A 26,160-nucleotide genomic window follows, 5' to 3' on the forward strand; every position below is an offset into this window, starting at 1 on the left:
GGCTTTAACCTCTGAGCCACCAGGGAAGCCCTATACTGTAGTCTATTATGAGTGTGACAGAATTGTGGCTAAAAAACAATCTACATACATACCTTAATTTTAAAATATTTTATTGCTAAAAAATGCTAACCATCATTTGAGCTTTCACTAAGTTACAGTAGTAACATCATAGATCACTATAACAAATATAATAATAATTAAAGTTTGAGATATTTGAGAATTACCAAAATGTGACAGAGACACTAAATGAACACTGTTGGAAAAATGGCATTGCCAGACTTGTTCAATGCAGGCTTGCCACAAAACTTCACTTCTTATGTAAGAAATGTAATATCTGCGTGCAACAAAATGAGGTATGTCTCTATGCTGCAGGTGGAGAAAAATGCAGAGTCCTTCAACCAGCCCCAAACAGGAAGCAGACAGCTACCCAGGGATCTAGACAGTCAAGTTACTGTTTGAGGCTGCATCTTCAGTCCCAGCACCCATCTGAACCTACTTTTCTTGTCTCTAGACTGGGAGCTCCTGGGGGTCAAGGGCAGGAACTCCCACTCCCTTAATCCCACTTCCAACAGCAGGCCAAGCAGAGGTTCATCAGACAGACAGACAGAGCCTTTATTTCCTAACTCACTCCTTGAATCTCTGTCAGAAGACAGATGAGAGGCACTGTATGTAGAAGGCAAAGTAACCCTTCTTCTTTCTCTACATAATATTGTATTTTATTTATGCTGTGGCAAGTTGACCTACACACTGACTTAGGATGTTGCTTCTTAAGCAATCTAGAACCCGGCAGAGACTCCACACCTGTCACTCTTCACAAAAGTCCCTTTCCAGGAGCCAGAGGGAAGAGGAAGCAGGATAAGGAGGCCCACTTTCGTAAACTCAAGTTTTGTTGGAGACCTTGAGCAGTTAGAGGCTTCTCAAAAGTACAGCCATCCTAGACACTCAGTCTAGACAACAGCTTGCCCACAGGTCCTCAGAACCGGGTATCTCGAGCCCTTCTTCTAGGCTGAGGGCCACAGCTGGAGGCAGGTGTGGGCCCGAGGTCAGGGGGTGCCCCAGGGGGCTGGTAGCCATACTCATTGGGGTCCAGGGGGTCTCGGCTCAGCAGCACCCACACTGCAGGCACATGGCTGCGGACCGTGAGGGGATCCAGACCCGTGTCAGGTGAGGTAGGCACCCAGCTGTCCTCGGTCTGCAGGAAGCGCAGCTTGGTAAGCTGGTACAAGCCTGGTACCCGCCGTTTAACAATCTCAGCACAGCTGACAGCCTTGCCTGCAGCGCGGCCAGAGCCTGAGAATACCACGTGGCGAGCGCTGCCGCCCTCCAGCCGCTCCAGCGCCAGGCCCAAGAGGTTGCGGATCTTGCTGCCGGCTCGAACCCGCATCTCCAGGGTATCAGGAGGCAGCTGGGGCATCGGGGAAGGTGCGGGGAGTTCCACAGAGCCAGCTTTCCGATAGTGCTCCATCCAGCCTGCTGTCGTGTCCGCCTCGCTGCCCTGCTGCAGGGAAGTCAGAGGATGGTGGGCACTGTGTCCCAGGCCACCCCACCCTGCCTCCCTAGAGCGCTGCTCCGCCCAGATTTCCCAGAAATGGGACCTTAAACCCCTGATCCCCAGGACAAGGGGTCATGCCTGCCTCCCCCTAGCGGGGGATGTACCCCAGTCCTCTGGACGGGGCCATAACCCTCCACCGACCCTGAACACCGGCCAAGCCCCTCCATCTCTAGCTCCCTGGCACTGGGAAATGAACCTTCCTCATCTGGGGTTCCTGGGGACTGGATCCAGGCCCTCACCCAAGACTCCCTAAGCACAAGGCTGAGTGCTCCTCACCCTGGGCTCCCCACGGGGCGACAGGGCAAAGGCGCCTCACTTCGTGCTCCCAGAAATCAGGGCCAAGCACCCCCCACCCCGCCCCCCACACCCCATACTCCACCAAACGGAGCCAAGAGCCCTCATCCAAAAGCTCCTCAAAGACAGAAACGATCCCCTCCCCAACTCCTGGACCCCGAAGACAGGGTCGGGCACCGCTCTCTCATCCAGAGATTCTAGGGTCGATCCCCCCCAACCTAGGGTCCCTCAGACACTGGGAAGCAGAGGCTTGACGCCAACGGCTGCTCGGGCCACCCCTGGCGTCGGGGCCGCGAGAGGCCGGGCTCCGCGGTCCCCACCGCCACTGGCCACCGCAGAGGCCCAGCACCCGGCCTCCCCTCTCCTCCTCGCACCTCCAGGCGCCCCCGCCCCGCAGGGCTCCGGCTCTCACCGCCGCGGCCGCGCACTCCCTACGCTCGATTTGAAGCCAAGATGGCGCGGGCCGAGAGCGCGCCGAAGCCGCGGGGCCGCGCACGCCGGACGGGGCGGGGCCTGAGTCCGGGTTCGCAAACTGAGAGGTGCCGGACGCCGGGGAGTGAGCTAGCCCCGGACACGCGGATCCGCTGCACGCGGGGTGTCTTCGCTGTTATGCCCCGGGCAAGGAGCATTCCTTTGCAAGCGGAGAGAGCGCTGCGGGGGAGAGGAGCGGCCAGCAGAGGAGTCCCGCGTCCGAAGTCCGCGTCGGAAGGATGCGGAGGAGTTGGCCCTTAGACAATGCGCAGCGGGCGTTATCTGCTGAGCACACCGCAGTAGTAGAGGCAGAGTGGCGGGTTTCTCTTTGGACCGGAGCTAGAGGTGCCGGGTGCTGCGGCTACTGTGGGGGCGAGAGCCTTGATCATCGAGTTCTGAACTTTAACCTCACCCTGTGGGCACTGGCGAACCACAGGGGGCTTTCATCAAGGCGCAAGTCAAACCTGTTCGTGTGCGCAGCTCTCGGGCCTCCCTCTGGTGACTCCTGGCCGCATGTCCCAGGGGCCTGTCCGCGGTGCTTAGCAAATTGCCCCGCCTATAATAAGTGCTCGAATATTTGTTAAAGCATTTGTTGAAAGAATGAGCCAGAGAAACAGCAGTGGGAAGGGGGAAAAGTAAATTAAGTTGGAAGATACTACGAGGTGGGTTTGGCGACTGTTTGGATGGAGGAGGCAAGAGTCTAGGATGGCTCAGTTTCAGACGTGTTGGATTTGAAATGCCAATGAGACCGCCTCGGTACGGTGGCGGGCAGGCCGACGTAAAGGGGCCTGGAGCCGCAGCAGTCCCGGAGACCGCAAGGGGACAGCAAACACTTGGTGGAGTGAGGTGCCATCGGTTTCTTTGCTCTTTAATACGCCAACTCTCCCTCCTTTCCAGCCACAGCACCGCCCCGCCCCGTCCCCGCCCCAAAGCCCCCTGCATCCTCTTTTAGGCTCCTCTTCTCTTCTCATAGCACCAGGAGAGCAACATAGAGGCTCCCCTCTACTTTGCACATGCTGCTCCCTTGGTTCTCAAAGACCCCGCATATCACTCTCCAGGGCTACCAGCCACATCCCTTTTTCTTCTGTGCCCCCAAAGAACCCTTGTGCCACATGGTTCCCTCCCCTTTTCCATGACTGTTTCCCCAGCTATCCTGTACAGGGCAGGGATCAGGTGGACCCTACCTGTGACCTCCCCACCTGGTATGGCATCTGACATTTAGAGTGTACTTGGTAAATGTGGGATAAATGGATACAAAACCAAATGTTCCACTCAGATCAAGCAAATGAGAGCATTCATCCTGCTGCTGCTGCTAAGTCGCTTCAGTCGTGTCCGACTCTGTGCGACCCCATAGATGGCAGCTCACCAGGCTCCCCCGTCCCTGGGATTCTCCAGGGAAGAACACCAGAGTGGGTTGTCATTTCCTTCTCCAATGCATGAAAGTGAAAAGTGAAAGTGAAGTTGCTCAGTCGTGTCAGACTCTTAGCGACCCCATGGACTGTAGCCCACCAGGCTCCTCTGTCCATGGGATTTTCCAGGCAAGAGTACTGGAGTGGGGTGCCATTGCCTTCTCTGATTCATCCTGAGAGCTCTATATCTCCCAGGAAGCTAGACTAGAATGGGTATAGCTGGTGGTCCAGCTCCTAGGAAGATGGACAACTCTGGCCTCTACCACCCTCATCCCCACCACCATACCCATCCAAGACCAGGAAGCTAACACACTCCTGCAGTGATCTCTACAGTTTTATTGTCACTGGAACAGGACACTGATGAGGGGAGGAGGTGCAAAGAGCAAATCTCAAGTAACCAGACCTCTGACCTCAGAGCCCCACCTGAGTGCAGCCAGGTAGGTCTTGGATCCAATAAATACAGAGCCACCTCTTTTCTGCTCTGTTACAAGGGCAGGCTGGCACAGGTCCTGGAGCCTGGCTGCCCCAGCCCACCCAAGGATGGGACGTGCCATTCACTCTTCCACAGGCTTCACTTGCTTGGCAGCTTCTAGCTGGCAGAGAAGTTCATCCCATTGCACAAACTGCTTGGAGAGAAGCATTGTCTGGTCACAGGTCAAGGTGAGAATGAGAATCTGAGAGAGGGAGAAGAGAGATGTTTGCCTCTGCCTAAAGGTAGGGGGAGCTGGGGAACAGACAGACTGGTTGGGATGGGATGAGAGACAGAACTAGAAATGGAACAAAAGGCCAGGCTCCATACAGCACTCCTCAGGGGTCCAGCTGAGCAGAAAGGATACAGTCTTGTTGTATTCCTCCAGGAGCGCCTTGGACTCCTCAGTGATCTCCACACACTGGTCCTGTGGGGCCAAGGTGGGGCAAAGAAAGGCGTTAGACAGAGCCCACACTCCCCACTACCTGCCTCATCAGTGGCCCTTGCTCCTCAGAAAAGGTAATGTTTAACCTCAGAGCTAAAAGGAGCAAATTTCTAAAGAGGCACTTTCAGGCTCTGCTATGGGTAGCCTAACTGCAGTCCTGAGGCTGATGGAAGAGGGAGCGAACCACACATTTAAAGACCTATTCCTACTGGTATATGCCTCCTTCTCCCCTGTCCCCTATATCTGAACCCTCTTTGAACTTCACACTAGAGCCTGGAAATAGTGAAAAAACAGTTCCTCCACCTATGGTCAAGGACACATCATCCCCAGGAATTCTTGGGTACCTCCCAACATCAATCCTCTGGTGTCTCAGGATAGCCCTAATCTGGAGGCAGGAGGCCTAGATTTTACCCGAGGCAAGTCCCTTCCCCTCTGGAAGGTGCATGCAAGACAAAGGAGAAACCCTAAGTTTCCCCTGAAGCGGACATCAGCTCCTGAGGCTACTTTCCCAGGAGACAGGGGTGGGGACAAGGAGCCTCACCACCTCTACTTTCCCACCTGGCCTCTCCCCTCCAGTACCTGCTGCTGGATGTGGATCTGGGCCAAGCGCTGCAGGCGGGCAGCATGCTCAGGAACGGCTGTAAAACACAACGCACACTGCCCAATGATGCTTGTGTCTTCCCCCGGGACTGCTCAATAGTCTATTAGGTCTTCGGCAGGATTAGAGTATTGAGTGGAGAAGCTAAACAAACGCCAGCTTCATCGACCGCTGCAGCCGGAGGTGGTGGTGGTGGGGCTCCCTGTCCACCCCAGTCCTACTCTAGGACCCAAAGGGGAGGGGAAGATACAGGCCCCTAGAAGACAAAACCTTGGGGTTCCCAGAGTTGCCCCATATACCCACCCCAGTGCTGTGAGCAGGGCAGGTAAAGAAAGCTTTGATTATTATAGGATCTGTTCCTTTGCTCTCAGCCCAGCAGGACCAGAGCTGCCTGGCCCAGGGAACAGGGAGCCTGCAGGTGGGCTGAGGACAAATGCAAGGTCCCTAAGCTGGTCACTTGGAACCCAATACCCAGAGCCTCAGCCACCATGCAGGGCCCACAGCTTAAGGCTGTCAGATGCTCAGCAGAAAACTGATCAGGGGTAGGGAGGGGGAGCTGGAAAAAATACCTCCAGAGACAGACAAGATGGATATCTGGATTCAATTAAAGTCACTGTCTGCTTGTCAAAATCCGGGCCCAGGGACTGCCCTAGGCAGTGCGGCTGGAAGAATTCACACACATTCACATAAACCACCCCCGCCCCCGCAGGGACTCTTACAGAAAAACCTGGCCTCTGCAACACCCTGAAGGACAGATGCTGAGGGGTGGGGTAGAAAACGGAAGGAATCCTAGAGTGGGAGGCCACTGGGCTTACCTGAGTGTCCTTAGGGCCAAACTGCCTGAGTTCTGAAGCTGAGCTCTCTGCCTTGGCAATTTTAATCCAGTGCAGGTGGCCAGTACCCCCAGGTGAGGGTAAAGACAAGGAGCAGAGCCAGTCTGAGCCCAGGGAAGTCCTGCCCATCCTACCTCCCCACGTAGAGCAGAGGAGATGCAACCCCAGAAGGTACCTTTGATGTGAGTGCTGTCCAGCATGGGCACCAGAGCCTCCACCTGCTCCAGAAGTGCAACCTGCGAGAGAATGAACTGCTCCTCTGCGGCATGAACAGACAGAGAGTAGCAGTGAGGCAGGCCCAAGCACGGCCACTCCCAGGCGAGGAGCTGGGGACCAGGCCAGGGAGAGGACTGAGTCCTGGAGCCAGGGCAGCCACTCTGCCCACTGCCCCCTTCTTTCTGTGCACACTCCCCAAGTCTGCCTCCACCTCTCCTGGATGCCGCTGGTCTGACCTATCTTGAGCCCTATCTCTAAGTGCCTCCAAATCCAGCCTTTCTCCAAGTTTTAACTCTGAGGCCTCTCCCTCTAGCCTCCTATCCATAAATTCAGAGAGCCTCTCCTAGGCCACAGGAGACAAAGTACTTCAGACCTGAAGTAACCAAGGGCTCCTGGGAAAGTCTGAAAGAGGGGACTTGTGCAAGATACCAGGCAGGTAGTGCTCAGTGGGTCAGAGAGGCACAATTACAAGTTCCTGGACAGCTGGGATAGTAACAGGAGAGTCCAGTGACAAGCACAGCAGGACTGGGATGGCCCTGTGCACAGGGGGTTTCAATGACTGCAGAGTGGAAGGGCATTCAAGAAGGGAGGACTGTTACGTCAGTCATCTGACGGCAAGAATGCATGTCAATCAGTAGAGGCAAAAGAATTCAATTGGCTGAACTGGAGCAAGGAGAGCACAGGAAACAGCTAGATGGGAGGGGAGATCCGGCAGTCTATAGGGAGCTTTGCATGGTAGGCTAAGGAATTAGGAATTTATCCTAGTAGGAAGAGAAAGATACAGACACGCTGAGGTTCCAAAGTAAACATGGTGGCATGCTGGAAATGTGTTTTGGGAAGATGATAGTGAGCCACATGCAAGAAGTGGGAAACTGGGGTCAAGAAGAGGACTTAGGAATAAGCAAAGGGAAAAAAAAAGAAAGAAAAAAATAAATAAAAAAGAAGAGGACTTAGGAAACTGTTCAAGTGCCTGGGGATGAACACAGAGATAGTGTCACAGGGAGGGGTGGAGAGGCTGGACTCAAGAATTGGTGCAGGAGAAGACCTCCTGAACTTGGTGTCTGAGCCACAGCAGTGGTTCAGGGATGTTCCGGTTCACCGCTGTATACCTCACACCTTGGATGTCCGGATCACAGCAGATAAGCACTTGAATGCATGAACAAACACAGGGGGTGGCAAACCATACCTCGTGGAGTAGCTAACTAACTGATAAGCAAACACTGCTAAGACAATAGTTCCTGCCTAGAACTCCGAAATCCCAGCACTTTCCCACCTGCAAGATGCTGAAACCCATGCTTATATCCTCATCTCTCCCACGGCAATGCTCTCTGCCCCCACCCTTTCCTAGAAACTCTATGTCTACCGAGAAGAAGTAAGGAAGGTTCTAAAGGAAAATCCTAGAGGCATGCCATAGATAGAACACTGGAGTTGCTTCCACAGTGGACGGCACTCTGGTCTGCAGCTGGCTCCAGGGTCTACTGTACCCAGTGCCGACCACAAGTCCACCTCCAGCCACAGTCCAGATTCCAGAGAGCAGCTTCCCAGGCTGCATCCAGGAGAGGACTGAGAGGGAGGCCATCTCTGTGCCCAACTTCCCCCAGATGCATGTGCACATCCTACCCAGCACTACCTGCCAAGATGAACTGCAGCTTGGAGGCATCAGGTAAGGCAATGCGGTCAATGTACTCAGGATCCAGGTATTTGATCAAGTCTTCAACTAGAAAAGTAACAAGATGGAAAATGGAATAAGGCTGGGGAGTGGGGATCAGTCTTGTTAAGGAAGGATATCAGGGGAAGGGTCGGCCTTGGGGAGAGCCTTGAGTGAGGAACTGATACCCACAGGGTCCACCAGGCCCCCATCCCCACTTCCTTCTCTTCCCTCTGATCACCTGCTGTTCAGTCACTAAATTGTGTCCGACTGTTTGGACCCCATGAACTGCAGCATGCCAGGCTTCCCTGCCCCTCACTATCTCTGGGAGTTTGCTCAGATTCATGTCCATTGAGTCAGTGATGCTATCTAACCATCCTGCTGGCCAGAGTCAAACTTTACAGCTGGGAACACAACTGCCTCCAATACCCTGGGCCCTTAGCATTTTCACTGATCTGTCTTCAAGGGTAGAAGGTACCTTGCCCCTCTGTGCCACTAAGACATGCCAGAACTTTATCTGATTTCTAGTTACTGAACAGGTTGCTAGCTCTGACATGATCAAAAAGGCCTGGCTGAGCCAAGGCTGGGGCTCTCAGTGCCTGATTTCTTTCCTGCCTCTGAACCTTGCCTATGGAAATTCCATACTCCGCCTCTCTCCTTCCTCAGGGGACTTTCAGGCAGAGCTCTTATCTCATAACTTAGGACATTGCCATGGGCTTGGGGTTTAACCACAAAGTAGAAAGCATACCCCAATTCACCATTTCATCAGGAAAATGTCTTCACCTGCTATCCCCAAAGTGAAACTCCAGTGACCTATTGGGCTTAAGGGCCTGGGCAGGGAACCAGGAAGCATAGGCTTGAGAAGGAGGGCAGGCAGGCACCTCATGGAAACACTTACTCTTTTTGTACAGAACCTTCACCCTCTCCCTCTTGCTGGCGATGTTCCCCAAAGCCACCTGCACCTTGACCAAGCCATCAGCCACCTGTAAGGGGAAGTGAAGTCGCTCAGTCGTGTCTGACTCTTTGTGACCCCATGGGCTATAGCCTATCAGGCTCCTCTGTCCATGGGATTTTCCAGGCAAGAGTACTGGACTGGGGTGCCATTTCCTTCTCCAGGAGATCTTCCCTACCCAGGGATCGAACCTGGGTCTCCCGCATTATGGGCGGACGCTTTATCCTCTAAGCCACCAGGGGAGTGGAAGTTAATTCCAAGATTTACCACTTGGCTCGAGGCTTGGAAGAGATAAAGAATCTTCATTTCCTCAGACTCCAAACTTCCTTGTCCCTACAATTACCCACTTCTCTTGTATTAAGAGACCCAAGTCCACTTTCTGGGAATCCTCAGTATGAACGGGTAGATAATCATGTACTCCTCGGGGAGTTTCATGTGTGACTGGGGAAGTAATGAACTACTTTAGGGTTTATGGGGCACTAGCACATACTATCGGAGAAGGCAATGGCACCCCACTCCAGTACTCTTGCCTGGAAAATCCCATGGACGGAGGAGCCTGGTGGGCTTCAGTCCATGAGGTCGCTAAGAGTCGGGCACGACTGAGCGACTTCACTTTCACTTTTCACTTTCATGCATTGGAAAAGGAAGTGGCAACCCACTCCAGTATTCTCGCCTGGAGAATCCCAGGGACGGGGGAGCCTGGTGGGCTGCCATCTATGGGGTTGTACAGAATCAGACATGACTGAAGCGACTTAGCAGCAGCATCAGCAGCAGCAGCACATACTATTGGAGAAGGCAATGGCATCCCACTCCAGTACTCTTGCCTGGAAAATCCCATGGATGGAGGAGCCTGGTAGGCTGCAGTCCGTGGGGTCGCTAAGAGTCAGACACGACTGAGTGACTTCACTTCAAGCATTATTTAATACCATCCATTTTTATCACCCCCAAAGATGCACCATAGTCATTAACAATCACAGCCCATTCCCCCTCATCCTAGCCCATAGTAAACATTATTTTCTGTCTCTGTGGATTTGCCTTTTCTGTACATTCATATGAATGGAATGATACAATATGTGGTTTTTTGTGTCTGGCTTCTTTCACTTAACATAATGCTTTCAAGATTCACCCACCTTGTAGCAGGGTATCAGTACTTCATTTCTTTTTATGGATGAATAATATTTCTTTCTACAGATATGCCCCATTTATTAATTCATTCATCGTATAGCCTCTCTTCCTCTGGGCTATACGTCTCTACCATGTGCTTTTACAGCCCCCACCCAGTGTTTCCCAACCCCATCATAGGTCACTTAATATAGTAAATGCAGGCCTACGTACCAGTCTGTATGCCCTCTTAATAGTATGAAGTAATGTTAGTCACTCTGGAGAAGGCGATGGCACCCCACTCCAGTACTCCTGCCTGGAAAATCCCATGGACAGAGGAGCCTGGTGGGCTGCAGTCCATGGGGTCTCGAAGAGTTGGACACGACTGGGCGACTTCACTTTCACTTTTCACTTTCATGCATTGGAGAAGGAAATGGCAACCCACTCCAGTGTTCTTGCCTGGAGAATCCCAGGGACGGGGGAGCCTGGTGGGCTGCTGTCTATGGGGTCACACAGAGTCGGACACGACTGAAGTGACTTAGCAGCAGCAGCACATACTATATATTCGCTGATCCCTTCCTCTTGGCTGAATTGATCTAAGCTTTAAGGGTAGAGGGTGAGGAATTCCAGTATTAAAGGGTTGAACAGAGGGAGAGACTATGAAAGTAAATGATCTCACATAGGTTTTAGGTTAGAGGGTAAGGAATGCTGATATTCAAGGATGAAATACATGAGGAGGTAAATCAGTTCAGTCGTTTAGTCGTGTCGGACTCTTTTCGACCCCATGAACTGCAGCACGCCAGGCCTCCCTGTCCATCACCAACTCCTGGAGTCCACCCAAACCCATGTCCATTGAGTTGGTGATGCCATCCAACTATCTCATCCTCTGTCGTCTCCTTCTCCTCCTGCCCTCAATCTTTCCCAGCATCAGAGTCTTTTCCAATGAGTCAGCTCTTTGCATTAGGTGGCCAAAGTATTGGAGTTTCAGCTTCAACATCAGTCCTTCCAATGAACACGCAGGACTGATCTCCTTTAGGATGGACTGATTGGATCTCCTTACAGTCCAAGGGACTCTCAAGAGTCTTCTCCAACTCCACAGTTCAAAAGCATCAATTCTTTGATGCTCAGCTTTCTTTATAGTCCAACTCTCACATCCATATGTGACTACTGGAAAAACCATAGCCTTGACTAGATGGACCTTTGTTGGCAAAGTAATGTCTCTGCTTTTTAATATGCTGTCTAGGTTGGTCATAACTTTCCTTCCAAGGAGTAAGCGTCTTTTAATTTCATGGCTGCAATCACCATCTGCAGTGATTTTGGAGCCCAGAAAAATAAAGTCAGCCACTGTTTCCACTGTTTCCCCACCTATTTGCCATGAAGTGATAGGACTGGAGGCCATGATCTTAGTTTTCTGAATGTTGAGCTTTAAGCCAACTTTTTCACTCTCCTCTTTCACTTTCATCAAAAGGCTCTTTAGTTCTTCTACACTTTCTGCCATAAGGGTGGTGTCATCTGCATGTCTGAGGTTATTGATATTTCTCCTGGCAATCTTACTGAGTAAAAGCAGCCAGAGAGATAGGAGGAAAATCAGGAGGATTTGCATTATAGATGTCAAAGGGAAAAAAAAGTTTTGAGAAGTCAGTTCTCAAATGGGACACAGTCTGGTGACAACTAATACCACAAGCAGTGTACGCATGGACGTCATTACCTCTGAGGCACTTAACTCCAGGGTATGCCCGATACAGCCACCTTCAGTGAAAGGTCTTTCCATAGGTAAAAACGGGGATGGACGGGAAGTGAGCTATCAAAATTCAGCCACTAGAGGAAAGACTGTCAGTCCATATCTGAACACTCAGTATTCAATCCTTTTCCCTCCTAATCCTGGCCCTCTCAGACTCATCCCTAACTCCCTGGAGGCTTCCTTATCCATCTCTGGTCTGCCTCTTTTGGGGTCCCTTGGACCTCTCTTTGCACAATTCACTTAGCAATTAGGCAAGGCTCTACCACGTCCCATTCACTGTGACTTAGGCTCTTACTGAAAGCTCTTACTCATTAGTCAGTTTCTCGAGTGTGTCAGGTCTCCCCAACTATCCCGCGAGGGTAAAGACGGAGTCTCCTCTTTGAGTCCACCTCAAGCCCACAGTTCCCTCCATGGCAATGGATCCCGAGGGTCCGATATGCTCTGGGAGGTCTCGGACCTTTCCTATTTCAATGGCCTAGTTGCGAGCAACAGGGCTGGAGCTGCAGCATCCATCTCCAGGACCAGGCCAATAGGCCACTCCTCTTTGCCCCAGAGAGGGACCACTGGACCCAAGATCGCTCACCTTCCGCGAGCCCCGAGACCCGCCTGGTCCGTACACCCAGCGCTCCAGCTCCTCCACCCGGGCCTGTAGCCGCTGAACATCGGTCACAGCCGCCATGGCTCCCGCTGCCCCGCCTCAGCCAGGAATAGCCAGAGGGCAGGACATCCGTCCAAATAGAGAAGGCGGGCCAATCCGAGTGGACGGGAGCCCTTGCATACAGGAAGTGACGCAACGATTCAGCCCTTCGATGCGGAAGTGGCAGGCAGGGCCAACGAAAAGCTGCCTGGTATCCTAGGCAACGGCCACCTGTCAGGCGCTAATTTCCAGCCCTTGCTTGTCAAGAGGAACTTTGCCTCTCTTCTTCCAATTCCAGGGTACCAGAGAGATTTCCCCTGCCCTTTCCCCGAGGTTGCACATATAAATATACCCATTATTGTAAGATTGGTCCATTCCCATAGAATAGTAGGAAATTCCGTGAGATACTTTTGGAATCTTCTAAGAGACTTTATTTTTTTAGGCTCCAAAATCACTGTAGATGGTGATTACAGCCATGAAATTAAAAGACGCTTACTCCTTGGAAGGAAAGTTATGACCAACCTAGATAACATATCCAAAAGCAGAGACATTACTTTGCCAACAAAGGTCCGTCTAGTCAAGGCTTTGGTTTTTCCAGTAGTCATGTATGGATGTGAGAGTTGGACTGTGAAGAAAGCTGAGTGCCGAAGAATTGATGCTTTTGAACTGTGGTGTTGGAGAAGACTCTTGAGAGTCCTTTGGACTGCAAGCAGATCCAACCAGTCCATTCTAAAGATCAGTCCTGGGTGTTCTTTGGCAGGACTGATGCTAAAGCTGAAACTCCAGTACTTTGGCCACCAAGAGTTAACTCATTGGAAAAGATTCTGATGCTGGGAGGGATTGGGGGCAGGAGGAGAAGGAGACGACAGAGGATGAGATGGCTGGATGGCATCGCTGACTCGATGGACATGAGGTTGAGTGAACTCCGGGAGTTGGTGATGGACAGGGAGGCCTGGCATGCTGCAATTCATGGGGTCGCAAAGAGTCATACACGACTGAGCGACTGAACTGAACTGAACTGAAGGTTCACGTGATTAAGCACCTTGCCCAAGAACACTTAACACTGTACCGATGTGGCAGGATCGAGATTTGAACTCAGGTAGTCTGATTCATGAGACTGTGTTCTCCTATTCATGGCCTTTGCTATTCTGTCTTCCTCCTTGAAAACCCCTGGCCCAACACAGCCTGTGTATGCCACATAATTCCTGTTCCTCCCCAACCCACAGACCCAAACAAGAAGGAGAGGAGGCACTTGGGAGGGAGGGATCACAGCTTTATTATCCAGATATGAACTGAGGGACATCTCCTTTACAACAACCCAACCCATCCCTTCACCTGGCTCCTGAAGAGAAGCAGGTCTAACTTGAAGAGGTGGCGTTCTAAAGATGACATTGGCACAGGGGAGCACATGAGGAGATGATGGTAAGAACTCTTATTATTATTGGGGAAAGAACTCTTTGGTAGATGCTGCTGGAGTTGGCCAGGGAGGAAGTGCCCCCCTTTTGCAATGAGGTAGATGTAACATCAAAAGAAATCTCTTTGGCTTCAAGTCCATATGGCAGTGGGGGGTGGGAGTGGGTAGTGGTCACCTCCCAGGGCTGGGTCCTAGAATGGGCACGCTGGAAGAATGGGTCTCCTTCCCCCTCAGCAATGGAGTCGGGACTCTCAATTTCAAGTAAGAGTTCTCAGGGTGAGGTGCTGGAAGGGGGCCCTGTTGGGAGTTGGGGTGCAGGGTTGGTTGGGCCCTGGGAAGCTGGTACAGGCTGGCGACGGGCAAAGAGGACACCTAGCAAAGAGATGAGGAATTTGTAGAGGGCAAAGACAAGTAGGAAAAGGTAAGGCAAAGAAATAGAAGAGGGAAACAAAAGTCAGTGTCCTGATTGCTAGAATATCACACACAGAGCCCTGTCACAACCAACGAGCACAAGTCCCTTGAATCAGTTAGAGACTCTTGTGCCCGTATAGATACCCTCCAACATGTAAACAAGAAACATTTACACTGATACACAGCCCATGACGAGACATCCCATGGTATTCATGCCAGAGAGGTCATGCCTTGGACCCCATGCCATGTAGACATCCCCTTTAATCCAGGCCAGTGTAGCAATTCCCCAAACCCTATGTTACCCATGCAGGTTTGGATATCCCTGAACCTCATGCTAGTAGAAAAAGTCTAAAACCTCCATGCTGGCATAAATACCCCTGACCTCATGCGATCAGAAACAGCCTACAGGACCCATACCAGTGTAGACCACCCCGTTGATCTCTAGGGCCATGTTGATACTGCTGATACCAGTGCCTGCCAGACTGAGAGGCCCATCCAGCCGCTCTTCTGTCCCGGAGGGAGCAGGGAAGTCACATTTTGGGGAATTAGATTTTAGCTACAAGCTCCCCCCTCCATCCCTGTAGACAGCCCCCATCCCACTTCAGCCCCACACCTGTAATCACAGAAGTGTCTACTGAGGGATCTATCTGCCCCACCTCCAATGCCTATTGGGTGATGAGTCTGTCCTCCCTCATTGCACAGGCTAAGCCCTCTCAGCAACAAGTCCCTCCTCACCCCTAAGGGGAACCTTGCCACGGGGCAGGAAACTGGGGGGTGCGCTGTGTCGAGGTAGGTCCATGGGCCCCATCAGCACAGCCCTCTTCTCTGGGGGTTCCTCTGGTGCCACCTTCTCACGTGCAGGTCCAAAGGCCAGGCCCACAGGCAGTGCCAGTCGAGGGGTGGGAATTCTGCTCTCCTCTGAAAAAAAAAAACAGATCATTTAGCTCCCCTGGCCCAAACAACTTTGTCCCTGCATCTAGTTGTCCCCATAGCCTGGGACCAAGGGAGGTTACCCAAGTTCAAGCACCAAATTCAATCTCCCCTCCCATCCAGTCTCAGCATAGAGGCTCTGAAGCTGGAGAGCTCAAAAAGGCCAATATACCTGACTAGGTTGGTCCAATCTGGGGGAATTCCCTTGCTTTTTTTTAAATTTATTTTTTAATATAAATTTATTTATTTTAATTGGAGGCTAATTACAATATTGTATTGGTTTTGCCATACATTGACATGAATCCACCACGGGTGTACATGTGTTCCCCATCCTGACCCCTCCCACCTCCCTGCCCTCCCTTGCTTTTGATTGTTAAATAATCCAGGGGAAATAGCAGGCATAAACCACATGCAGATAGAAGCCATCACTGAACAGGTGTGGAATGAAGCTGCTCTGGATAAAGGACCTTTCTCTGAGCTTCAGCCCCACACCGCGCAGTAACCCATACCCCAGAGTTCCCAAAGTTTCACTGATCCCAAACATCACGACACCTAAACCTTAGCATGCACCAAACCTCAGTGCCCATCAGTCCTTATTGTCCCCATATTTCGATGCCTCCCAGACCTCAGAGTTCCCATATTTTAATGTTCCCTCTATCTCAGCACCCTTCTAAGTCTCTGCTGCTGCTGCTGCGTCGCTTTAGTCGTGTCCGACTCTGTGCGACCCCATAGACGGCAGCCCACCAGGCTTCCCCGTCCCTGGGATTCTCCAGGCAAGAACACTGGAGTGGGTTGCCATTTCCTCCTCCAATGCATGAAAGTGAAAAGTGAAAGTGAAGTCACTCAGCCGTGTCCGACTCTAGCGACCCCATGGACTGCAGCCCACCAGGCTCCTCCATCCATGGGATTTTCCAGGCAAGAGTACTGGAGTCTCAGAGACCCTCAAAATTCAGCCGCTCTACCCTCACACCTTTCTTAATGGGGCTCGGGCTTAGCTGAGCGCAGGCGTGGGCCGGCAGGCCAGAGGCGGGGCCTTGAGCAGAACGTGGGCCGGGCGTAGGCGGGGCGGGCCCGGGCTCAGGGGCGGGACCAGGAGTGCCCCGAGGTGGCTGCCCAGCCAGGCCGAAGAGCGGGGCTGCGGTGTAAGCCTGACGACGGCCCTCGCGCCGGTTGCTGTCGATGGCAGCCTGGAGCTCCCCAGGGGAGCTGAGCGCCCGCGTCTCGCATTCGTACGGGTACAGATACTTCATGTACCTAGGAGCGGACGGGGTGGGGTGGGGTGGGAGGCTGGGCCCAGCTGATCAAGCCTCACACCCGGACAAGAACCCTCGGGGGAGCCCCCCAAGCCCCCGGCCCCCAGCTCCCGCGCCTCTCTCCCACCGCTCGCGCGCGTCTAGCCTCACTGGGTGCGTAGAGTGAAGGCGGCCGACGTGATGGTGGTGGGCAGGCTGAGGCCGCGCGTGACCTCCCGCCACACCTTGCGATTGATGACTTCCACTAGACCGCCCTTGGCCGTCACCAGGCGGAACAGCGCGTACAGGTCCAGCACCTGCTTCGCCATAATGGGCACACGGTTCACGGGTGTCCCTGATAAGGGGTGAGCAGAGAGTCAGGACACTAAGACCCTGTCTGCCGGCATCCTCAGAGAGTGGAGGAATCGGCAGCCTGGACCTGTCTTGGCGAGGCCCTGGCGATGAGGAGGTGGGACTGCAGGCGGAGCCCACAGCCTCCAGAGCCTCCACTGTAGCAGGAAGGACGGGAGGCTAGACTAGGGGGTGGCAAACTTCTTCTGTAAAGGGCCAAATGGTAAATGTTTTAGACGTTCCAGGCCAGTCTCTTAGAGCTACTCCACTCTGCCATTGCAGGCTGAAAGGATATTTAAAGGAATAGAATACAGAGGATATTTAAAGGAATGAACGCGGCTCTAATCCAATAAAACTATTTTCACACTCTTAAATTCAAATTTCACACGTCCAGAAAGGTTATTCGTCTTTTAAATTTTCCCCTTATTTAAAAATGTGAAACCCCCTTCTTTTCTCGTGGGCGATTAGCTTTGGCCTCCTGGCTTTAGTTTGCCGCCCCCTGGGGTAGACCATAGGAAGGACTTCCTGACAGTGCTGAAGAGCCAGACTCCTCTAAGTAGCGGCCCCTGGGTGGCTGCAGAGGCCGGGGATGGTGAATGGAAGAAGCAGCCCCCCCCGCGGCTCGCCGACTCCGCAGTCCCCGCCGCCCCCGCCGGCCGGTCCTGACAAAGGGGCCTGTCTGCGCTGAGCGATGGGCCCCAGTTAATTCCTTACCGATCTCGGCCCCTTCCGCTGCCGCCTTTGGACCCGAACAATTAGCTGCGGTCTGATTAATGGGGGGAAATTATCGGCCCCGCGGGACACCCTCCCCCGCACAGGGAGCAGAGTAAGGCAGGGACCTGAGGGAGGCAGAGCTGGGGGGAAGAGGGAGCTGGGATCTGCTCAGACCACACTACCCCACCCAGTGGAGGGGATACCAGGAGGAAGGGTCAGGGAGGGGACATTGGGATCAGAATGACCCAGACTTCCTGGGGAGCAAAAGGCCCTGGAGCCCCACTGAGGGTCCCTGGTTGGGAAGGGACCTGCGCGGGGTGCTGGCCTGGCCCTGGGGTGGGGGCCTGAAGGACTTTGGCCGCCAGCTGCACTAAGGGGGTGGGGGTGGGGGCCAGTGCAGCCAGTTAATTAGCGGCTTATCAGGCCGCTCTAGGAGTGAGTTAATTAGCTTTGTAGAGAGAGATAATGAGTCAGTCTTCTGGACCCATGAATCTGGGGAGAAGCTGAAGTGATGAACTGCCGCCCACCCTGATCCCTTCATGGACCCTTGTTGCATTCACTTCTGGCTCTGAGATTTCTGGAAAGGAATTCCTTCTCCTCCACAGCACCTCCTACCCCTCAAGAAGTCCTTCCTTGGGTCTAATTCCAGTCCTTCCTGCTGCAAAACACATTGGATGTTTCCTGCCTGAAGCAAGGGGAAACTGAGGAGAGACAAGGCTGGAGGAAGGGCCAGGGAAGAGAACCAAGGCATTCCCAGTCCCCCAATTCTGGAAACCCCCACACCCCAGGCTAGCCCCCTACCACTTCACCCTCCCACCCTCCCAATTGATCCCACACTCATTAACCTGCCAGCGGGCTGCCCGCTAATTAATCCCTGGGTGGAGAAGGGGCGCAGGGTCAGAGGTTAAAGACGCTATTGAGGACCCAAAGGATAGGTGCTTCCAAGCCCAGATCTCTGCAAAGAGGACCCAAACTGAGGACTAAACCCTGGGGTTTCCCTTTCTTGAACCTGGTTCGTGAGGGTCCCTCCCTTATATCAACCCACTCACCCCTCTTCTGCATGAAGCTAAACAGGTCATCCAGAAATTCTTTCCTCTTGGGGTCTGCATCGAGCTCGTACAGCTGGGGAAAAACTGAGGTCACTTTCCAGCTCTGTATCCACCACCCCCCCCCTCCGCACTGGGACCCCCTTCAACTCGAACCCCTGGATAAAGGACCCCAGCTGAAGGGGCAAGGTGGTTCTGAAACATAGACTTTCTGAGAGAGCATTGAGCTCTTTGCCCTGGGGGCAGGTAGGGACACTTTTTCCGCCCCCGCCCCCATACATACAGACACCCTCTACTGGCTAGTAGTGCTGTGCCCTGGGCAGTTAACACCACCCACCTGGGGAGTAAGGGAAGAGAAAGCTGCAGAGGTTCTGCCTGCCTTCCAGAGCCCCAGGGAGGAAGTCAGGCTGGTGCTATGTTCTACATTGAAGAAATTGACAGATATGGCTGAATCACTCATTCATTTGTGCTAGGGTTTCTTGCCGCTCACACGTCTGTGTGCCAGGACTGGGGATGAGGGGCGGAGAGGCCTCTAACCCATCCCTCTGGCAGGATGGATGCTCAGGAAAGCTGGATTGAAACCTAGGGCCTCTCAGCCCACATTCTGGTCTGATCTCCTTCCAGGACCAGTTTCCTCTACTTCAGAAGCTGCCACAGAGCCAATGGCTCTGGACCACCCAAGACCTGTAGGGTGAGGACTTGAAAGGCCAGGGATCCTCCCACCCCTTCTCAGTCACCTACTTCCAGTATCAGCTCTCAAATACCCCAAGGAGGGACAATCCCTAAGGTAACAGTGTCTTTTACCCAAGTAACAATCCCTGAGAAACACCGACAGGTAACACTCCATCCCCCAATAGGAACTCTCAGAGTAAAAAAATACCCATGAGTAACAAACCCCAGAGATGCACCTTTAGCTCTACACTCCCACAAGAACTGAGCCCTAAGTCTTAAATGGATACCTGCAGATAACACGCATGCTTTCCAAGTAATAAGCCTCTGAATTACACCTAGGAGAAATAGTCACTAGAGCCACATCTCCAGAGTAACAGAACCCTGAGAAACAGTCCAAGTTTTACACAAAAGCCACAGAGTCTAACCACAGATTAACACTTCGGCAAAATACCCCAAACCAACACCCTATGAGTAACACCACCAGAATAGCACACCTAGAATCAGTGCCCTGCATAACACCTTCTAATGACAGCCTAGAGTAGTGCCTTAGAATAACATCCAGATGGGTTCCCAGGGGATGAAGAGCCTCAAATTAAGGCCCTGTGAGGAAGGCCCTGTCATTCCCAGCTGCCCAGGGGCCCTTCAGTCCCAATGTGACTGTAGTGGTCATCATGGGCTGGCAACTGTCACCCCATAGGACTCAGGCCAGAAAGAGGATTTGGATGGGGAGAAGGGGACAAGAAAGAGACGAGGTGGATATCAGCTTGCCAAAGGAGTGGCAACCTCCACTCCACTTTTAAAGATGGAGGTAGGCATCCCAGGACACCCCAACTGGTCCCTGGACTTTGACCTTGTGACTTGATGTGGAGAAGGTGGCATAGTGCTGGCACTGGAATCCCCAGTTCCCAGATTCCCCTCCCTCAGAATTTTTGAAGATTCCTACACCCCTCCCACTTGCCCTTCCAGCCTCAACAACAAGTGCCTTCAGTCTGTCGGCCTCCATTTTTCTGGGTGTCTCCTGCACCTCGTGGTGTGCACCTTCTTTCTGTCTCTCGGCATGTCTGTCTCTCCCTCCCTGTCACTGTCTCTCCCTGTCTCCCCACTGTCTCTCTCCAGGTCTCTATCTCTGTCCTTCCATCCTGCAGAGCACAGTGGGGGTGGGTGTGCTATTAATCCCCTTGCTCTGTTTTGCCCAAAGACTAGGGAGGGGGAGGGCCTGACACTGAGAGGGTCCTACCTGCTTGAACTGCTCCTCGTAGGTCCACTCGTGGGGATGAGGTCCAGGGGGCTGGCTGGAAGGTGAGCTGCTGCCCCGGGTCCCTGGCCGGCTCTCCTTGGCTGCCTCATCTTCTGCCCCAGCTTCTTCTTCCTCCTCATCTTGGCCATCCTCTTCTTCCTCAGCTCCAACCTCCCCCAACCCCTTCTCAGGGGCCTCCAGGGTGTGGGATCCAGGAAAGGAAGGCCCTGGTGGTGCTGCTGGTGGTGGTGGTGGTGGTGGTGGGTGTGGAGGGGCCAATGGCCCCACCCCCTGGGCCAGCCTGGCTGCCTGCTGTCTCTGCAGGGCTTCCATGACAGCTTCCAGGCGCAGTCCCCCCACGGGTGGAGGGGCTGGCACCAGGCGGGTCCCTGAGGAAAGGGCTGCCTGTGGGGAAGGGAATGATGGGCTTTGGATCCAACCAAGGGGAGGTGGTCATGGATTCAGGGAAGCACCAGGGGGGGCATGGGGAAAAAGTCAGAAAGATCGCTTTCTCAGAAATCCACCGAGAGGTAAAAAGAGCAGGAGAGGCAGGGACCGGGCCCAGAGAGACAGAAACGGACATTGACAGAGCACAGGTAGAGACTGAGCAGATCAAAGAGGGTGACAAGGACCAAGAAACGGAGAGAAATGGAGGGGAGAGAGAGAATGACAGGGAGATGTGAGGATAGAAATGGAGATGGGACCGAGAGATGGGGAGAGACAAGAGACTGAGAGGGACCAAGGTGGAGAGAGGCAGAGATAGCAGGCAGAGACAGAGATGGGGAGAGATGAGATTAATAGAGACATCAGAGAGAGAGACTGGGAAGGTAGGAGATAGAGGAGTAAGAGAAAAAAATCAAAGACCTGAGTGACAGGCTGTCCAGGGAGAGTCACAGAGAGACAGAGGCAGACAAATAGTAAGACCAGGGTCGAGAGGGACCAGAGAAGACCGACGCAGCAGGAGACAGAGACAGAAGAAAGACATTAGACAGAGATAGGGCAAAACAGTTAATAGGCAGGAGGGCAGAGACAGGGGAGAAGACGGAGACGGGGCAGAGAGGCTGAGGACTAGAACCAAGGAGGAGCGGGAACAGAGGATCCCCGAGACAGACCCCGGGAAGGGGCCGGGGACGCCGGGGTCTCCTCGCCCGCTCCCTGGCTCCCAGCTGCCACACTCACCAGCCTGGCGCGGCCCGCTGCTCCCGTAGTCTCCACGGCGCTCCCTCCGTTCAGCCCGCCTCTCGGGCGGCCCCTGTCGCGGCTCGGTTCCCTGCGCAGGGTCCCTTGCCGTGCGCTCCTGCCGCCGCGCGCCCCTCCGGCCTCCGTGCGCTCACTCGCTGCTCTGCTGGCGGCGGCCGCGAGGGCGGGACCCGAGCGGGGCAGGGCGGGCGGGGAGGCAGGGGGAGGCCCCGGGAGGTGGGGGGGCTCTGCGGCTTCTAGCCCCCCAACAGGTGTCTCCCACCCTCCATACAGCCAGATTCGAGGAGGAGAGGGCGCTGGAGAGCTGCTAGGGATCGTGCAAAGGAGAGTGAGGCGTTCCCCATCACTGAACTCCGGTCCGGGGTCCTTCCCTGGCCGCACACGTCCGGGGTAGGGGCCCCACACCAGTCCTCCGTGCCCGGCATCCAAACACCAACATTCGTGTTCACACACCAACGCACCCTGTCCCGAGTTCAAGGCACACAGCCGCCGTGTCTCACACACTTGACTACAAGGATGCTGTGGCGCCAATGCCTAGACTGGCTGTGATCAGGAGGGGAATCGCTGCAGGGTTCTGGGGTGACGGTGCAGGGCCTGGACAGAGCAGAAACTTCCCCTTGCCCTGCTTAGGTGCTGGCCCCAACTGCAGGCACGCTGCAGCTTGCACCATACTCGCACATGGTGAACTCGCTTCTGCACTCACACACTCAGAGGTCTCTGAGCTGATTGCACACCAACATCAGGGCACACATACCACCTGCAGGTACAAAGCTACACCCCATTTAGGTCTTTTGACGTTCTATTATGGAAAATGTCAACATATTCCCAAGAAAAGTGACTAGAATAATGAGCCTCTGGCACTCCTCACGAATTTCAGTGGTGATCAGATTTTGCCCATTTTTCCAGACACCCTCTACCCATGTTTGCATAACTATCTCCAACTGCTCCAGGCTCACCTCAACCCCCGGTTATCCTCCAGATGAGGAGATGCCATTCCTTAGCAACCTGGACCCCACTCTTAAGCACCCTCATACATTCCACAGTTTCTTCCTATGCCCAAGGAAATCCGACCTACTAAAAGCACCGAGGGTCACCCAGAGGTGATGCCAAGTGCGTGAGTGAACATCATGCCTCTGTAGGAGTGATAGCTGGCATGGTTGTGAAACTCTGCTGCGTCAAACGCAGCACTCGGCACCTGACGTCATTCATACTCACTGAGGTACACTGGTGCCAGGGCCAAGATTCCTCTAGGAGGCAGAAATTCGGGGGTGAGTTTTACCTTCTTCTTCTTCCTCCACCCTCTCCCAATCAGTCTGTTCCTCTCAGGTTGCCCTGGCCTGGACCACCAACTCTTCTTACCAGGATCTTGTGATGGGTAACACCCCTGTACTCTCCCTGGCTCCAGCCTCCACCCTGTCCCCAGCTCATTTCCTGCTATGGCACGAAGTCCTTGTTCTCTTTTAGCCCACCCCTGGTCACAGTAAGACTCAGTCCTGCTCATACCCTTGGATCACTCCAGTGCCCACATGCTCAGATTTCAGATCGGACAGCCAGTCAGACACCACCTCCACCAAGAAGCCTTGGTGATCCCACCACTTTCAAATCCGAAGCCCCCCTTCCCCCACGGCTTTGTGTGGTGTAAGTTCTCCTAGGGCAGAGTCAAGCCCCTCTGCTGCCCCACCTCCAAGGTAATTCCTGTGCTCAGCTTGCCTGCCTCCCTCCCCACCCTCTAACTTCCCAGGCTGTTCAGAGGAGAGGAGGTGCCCGGAGAGGGATAAAGGTAAGGTTCCTATTGGAAAGGTAGGAACTGGCTTGAGAGAATTCCAGTTCTGATGGTTTGGAGATTGCTTTGGAGGCGATGGAGAGGGATAAGGGACTGGGACGCTACTCCCCAAGGAAAAGAATCAAGTGGGGCTTCAAGAATAGTGGGGCTTCCCTTGTGGCTCAGTGGTAAAGAATATGTCTGCTGTTGCAGGAGACACGGTTCGATCACTGATCCGGGAAGATCCCACATGCCACACCACAACTATTGAGCCTGTGCTCTAGAGCCTGGGAGCCACAATTCATGAGTCCGTGTGCCACAAATACTGAAGCCCGAGTGCCCAAAGCTTGTGCTACGCAACAAGAGAAGCTACTGCAATGAGACGCCCTCGCACAACAACTAGAGAGTAATCCCAGCCCGCCACTAGAGAAAAGCCTGTGCACCAACAAAGACCACACACAGCCAAAAATAAATAAAATTATTTTTTTAAAAAAGAAGCATAGTAAATTCACCTTTGGGTCTAGGTTAGGAAGGCACAACGGGGAAGGGCAGAGGAGAAGGAATAAGCTGACTGGAACCTGGTTTCTCTTTCTCTCTCTCTGTCTGTGAAGAAGAAAGGCATCTTATACCCATATATAGCCCCCTCTGAGCCTGTACCTCACACAGACAGACAGATCTAGATCTCCATTCATCCAACACATACTTATGGAGCACCTACTTTATGTGAGGCACTGTTGGACACAGGAGTAAATATAGCAAAGTCCCGATTATAATGGAATAATTCCAGTGGGAGAAATATATAGTGTGTATAATAAGCAAAATGGAGAAAAATAAATCTGGGTTGAGGGAATAGAAAGGGAATAGTGTATTTGTTACCTATTGCTGCTGCTGCTGCTGCTAAGTCGCTTCAGTCGTGTCCGACTCTGTGCGACCCAATGGACAGTAGCCCACCAGGCTCCCCTCTCCCTCGGAGTCTCCAGGCAAGAACACTGGAGTGGGTTGCCATTTCCTACTCCAGTGCACGAAAGTGAAAAGTGAAAGTGAAGTTGCTCAGTTGTATCCGACTCTTCTCGACCCCATGGACTGCAGCCTACCAGGCTCCTCTGTCCATGGGATTTTCTAGGAGTTACCTATTACTGTGCAACAAATTACATTCAAACTTAGCAGCTTGAAACAGCATTTATTTTTTCACAATTTGTGGATCAGGAATTCGAGAGTGGCTTAGCTGAGGGGTGCTGACTGTCTTTCATGAGGTTGTAGTCAAGATGTTGGCTGCAGTGATTTGAAGGTTTGGCTGGGACTAGAGGATCCACTTTGCTCACATGGCTGTTGGCAAGAGGCTGTTCTCCCCAGCTGGGCTGCTCCATAGGAGAGGACCTCATGTCGAGTGTCCTCCCAACCTGGCAGCTGGTTTCCCCCAGAGAGAGTAACTAGAGGGAAGAGAGCTTTTTATAACCTAGTTTTAGAAGTCACACACTGTCACTTCTGCCATATATTATTTGTTAAAAGTACATAACTAAGTCCAGCCTACACTTAAGGGGAAGGGAATTAGGCTTCACTTCTTAAAAGGAAGAGTATCAAAAATTTGCTATTTGAAAACCAACACAGAAGGGCTGATATTACCCAATGTTAAGGGAAGGACTCACTGAGCAGGAATTGAAGGAGGGGAGGAAAGGCCATCCAGATACGTAGGGAAGAGCCTTACAGTCAGAACAGCAGGTGTAAATATCCTGAAGTGGAAGTTTGATGTGTTGGAAGAAAAGCAAGGCCACTGGTCTAGAACACAGTGGCCAAGGTGACCAGTTGGATGTTTGGTCAGCGGTAACATGGATCTTGGAGTAAGTTCTTGGAGGCAGTGAAAGGACTGGATGAGATGGGAAGCCATGGGAAATGGCTGAGCAAAGAGTGAAAGTCTGACTCTGGTTGTTGAGTCTGGCTCTGACCTTCCACAATGGATGTAAGCGTGAGGCTCAGTTAGGAGGCCATTGCAGTCATCCAGGCGAGAGATGATGATGGCTTGTACCAGGGTGGTAGCAGTGGAGATGGCAAGAAGTGGTAAGATGCTGAATATGTTTTGAAGATAAATCTGACAGGATCTGTTGATGTCTTGAATGTAGAATGTGAGAGAATGAAAGGTATCCAAGATGACTCCAAGGTGTTTGGCCAAAGCACCTGGGTAAGTGGAGCTGCTCTTAACTGAGGCCATAAAGACTGCAGGAGGGGCAGGATTGGGAGAGAAATCAGTTTGTGTTGAACATTTTGAGATGCCAATTAGATGACCAAGTGAAGAGGTCAAGTGGAGATGAAAGTAATCAACTATCTGAATCTGGAGCTCAGAGGAGACCAAAAAGGACGCATCAAGACACATAGATGGTCCTCAAGTTCCAACCACTGTTGCAAATGGCAGGGTTTCCTTATTTTTCATGGCTGAATAATATTCCTTGTAGATATATACCACATTTTCTTTATCCATTCATTCTTTTTTTTTTTTTTATCCATTCATTCTTGAGAGTATTATGTGAAATGAAATAATCAGATAAAGACAAATGGTATACATTCTCACTTAAATGTGGACTCTAAAAAAACCCAAAAAACTGAACTCATAGAAACAGAGAACAGATTGGTGGTTGCCAGAGGTCAGGGGTAATGTGGGGGCAGGGGAGAAATGAGAGTTGTCAAAAGGTAAACTTCCAGTTATAAGATCAATAAGTCCTGGGGATGTAATGTACAGCATACTGACTATAGTCAACAATATTATATGGCATATTTGAAAGTTGCTAAGAGAGTAGATCTTGAAACCTCTCATCAAAAGAAAAAAATTATGA

General features: G+C 52.6%; 3 protein-coding genes and 1 non-coding gene across 9 annotated transcripts; all 4 read right to left on the minus strand.

The window, feature by feature from the left end:
* Positions 1 to 93: 93 nt before the first annotated feature.
* On the minus strand, positions 94 to 2,356 carry RPP25L (ribonuclease P/MRP subunit p25 like). Of its 4 annotated transcripts, none has more exons than XM_019966448.2 (2): positions 2,221 to 2,356; positions 94 to 1,498 (listed from the first exon to the last, which is right to left on the minus strand). In XM_019966448.2, the coding sequence occupies exon 2, from the start codon at positions 1,463 to 1,465 to the stop codon at positions 974 to 976; it is 492 nt and encodes a 163-aa protein (XP_019822007.1). In that variant the 5' UTR covers positions 1,466 to 1,498; positions 2,221 to 2,356; the 3' UTR covers positions 94 to 973. The 4 variants fall into 4 exon arrangements, with proteins under 4 accessions (XP_019822007.1, XP_019822008.1, XP_019822009.1 ...); XM_019966449.2 differs by having other exon boundaries at positions 94 to 1,495; positions 2,221 to 2,343; XM_019966450.2 differs by having other exon boundaries at positions 94 to 1,495; positions 2,259 to 2,319.
* A 1,686-nt stretch (positions 2,357 to 4,042) lies between these two features.
* On the minus strand, positions 4,043 to 12,468 carry DCTN3 (dynactin subunit 3). Of its 2 annotated transcripts, none has more exons than XM_019966451.2 (7): positions 12,313 to 12,468; positions 8,834 to 8,918; positions 7,918 to 8,004; positions 6,247 to 6,330; positions 5,220 to 5,278; positions 4,563 to 4,622; positions 4,043 to 4,370 (listed from the first exon to the last, which is right to left on the minus strand). In XM_019966451.2, exons 1-7 carry the CDS (start codon positions 12,406 to 12,408, stop codon positions 4,281 to 4,283), a joined length of 561 nt encoding a protein of 186 aa, XP_019822010.2. In that variant the 5' UTR covers positions 12,409 to 12,468; the 3' UTR covers positions 4,043 to 4,280. The 2 variants fall into 2 exon arrangements, with proteins under 2 accessions (XP_019822010.2, XP_019822011.1); XM_019966452.2 differs by having other exon boundaries at positions 4,043 to 4,400; positions 4,526 to 4,622.
* Positions 9,058 to 9,130, minus strand: TRNAY-AUA (transfer RNA tyrosine (anticodon AUA)). Its single transcript has one exon. It is a non-coding gene; the product is annotated as a tRNA-Tyr (tRNA).
* A 1,154-nt stretch (positions 12,469 to 13,622) lies between the features above and the next one.
* On the minus strand, positions 13,623 to 20,802 carry ARID3C (AT-rich interaction domain 3C). 2 transcript variants are annotated; one of them, XM_019965728.2, is made up of 7 exons: positions 20,374 to 20,802; positions 18,468 to 18,540; positions 16,525 to 16,708; positions 16,092 to 16,375; positions 14,927 to 15,109; positions 14,609 to 14,698; positions 13,623 to 14,152 (listed from the first exon to the last, which is right to left on the minus strand). In XM_019965728.2, exons 1-7 carry the CDS (start codon positions 20,704 to 20,706, stop codon positions 14,052 to 14,054), a joined length of 1,248 nt encoding a protein of 415 aa, XP_019821287.2. In that variant the 5' UTR covers positions 20,707 to 20,802; the 3' UTR covers positions 13,623 to 14,051. The 2 variants fall into 2 exon arrangements, with proteins under 2 accessions (XP_019821287.2, XP_070651124.1); XM_070795023.1 differs by lacking the exon at positions 14,609 to 14,698.
* Positions 20,803 to 26,160: the final 5,358 nt, after the last annotated feature.

The sequence above is a fragment of the Bos indicus genome, chromosome 8 (genome assembly GCF_029378745.1).
Source record: "Bos indicus isolate NIAB-ARS_2022 breed Sahiwal x Tharparkar chromosome 8, NIAB-ARS_B.indTharparkar_mat_pri_1.0, whole genome shotgun sequence".
NCBI classification, from domain to species: domain Eukaryota; kingdom Metazoa; phylum Chordata; class Mammalia; order Artiodactyla; family Bovidae; genus Bos; species Bos indicus.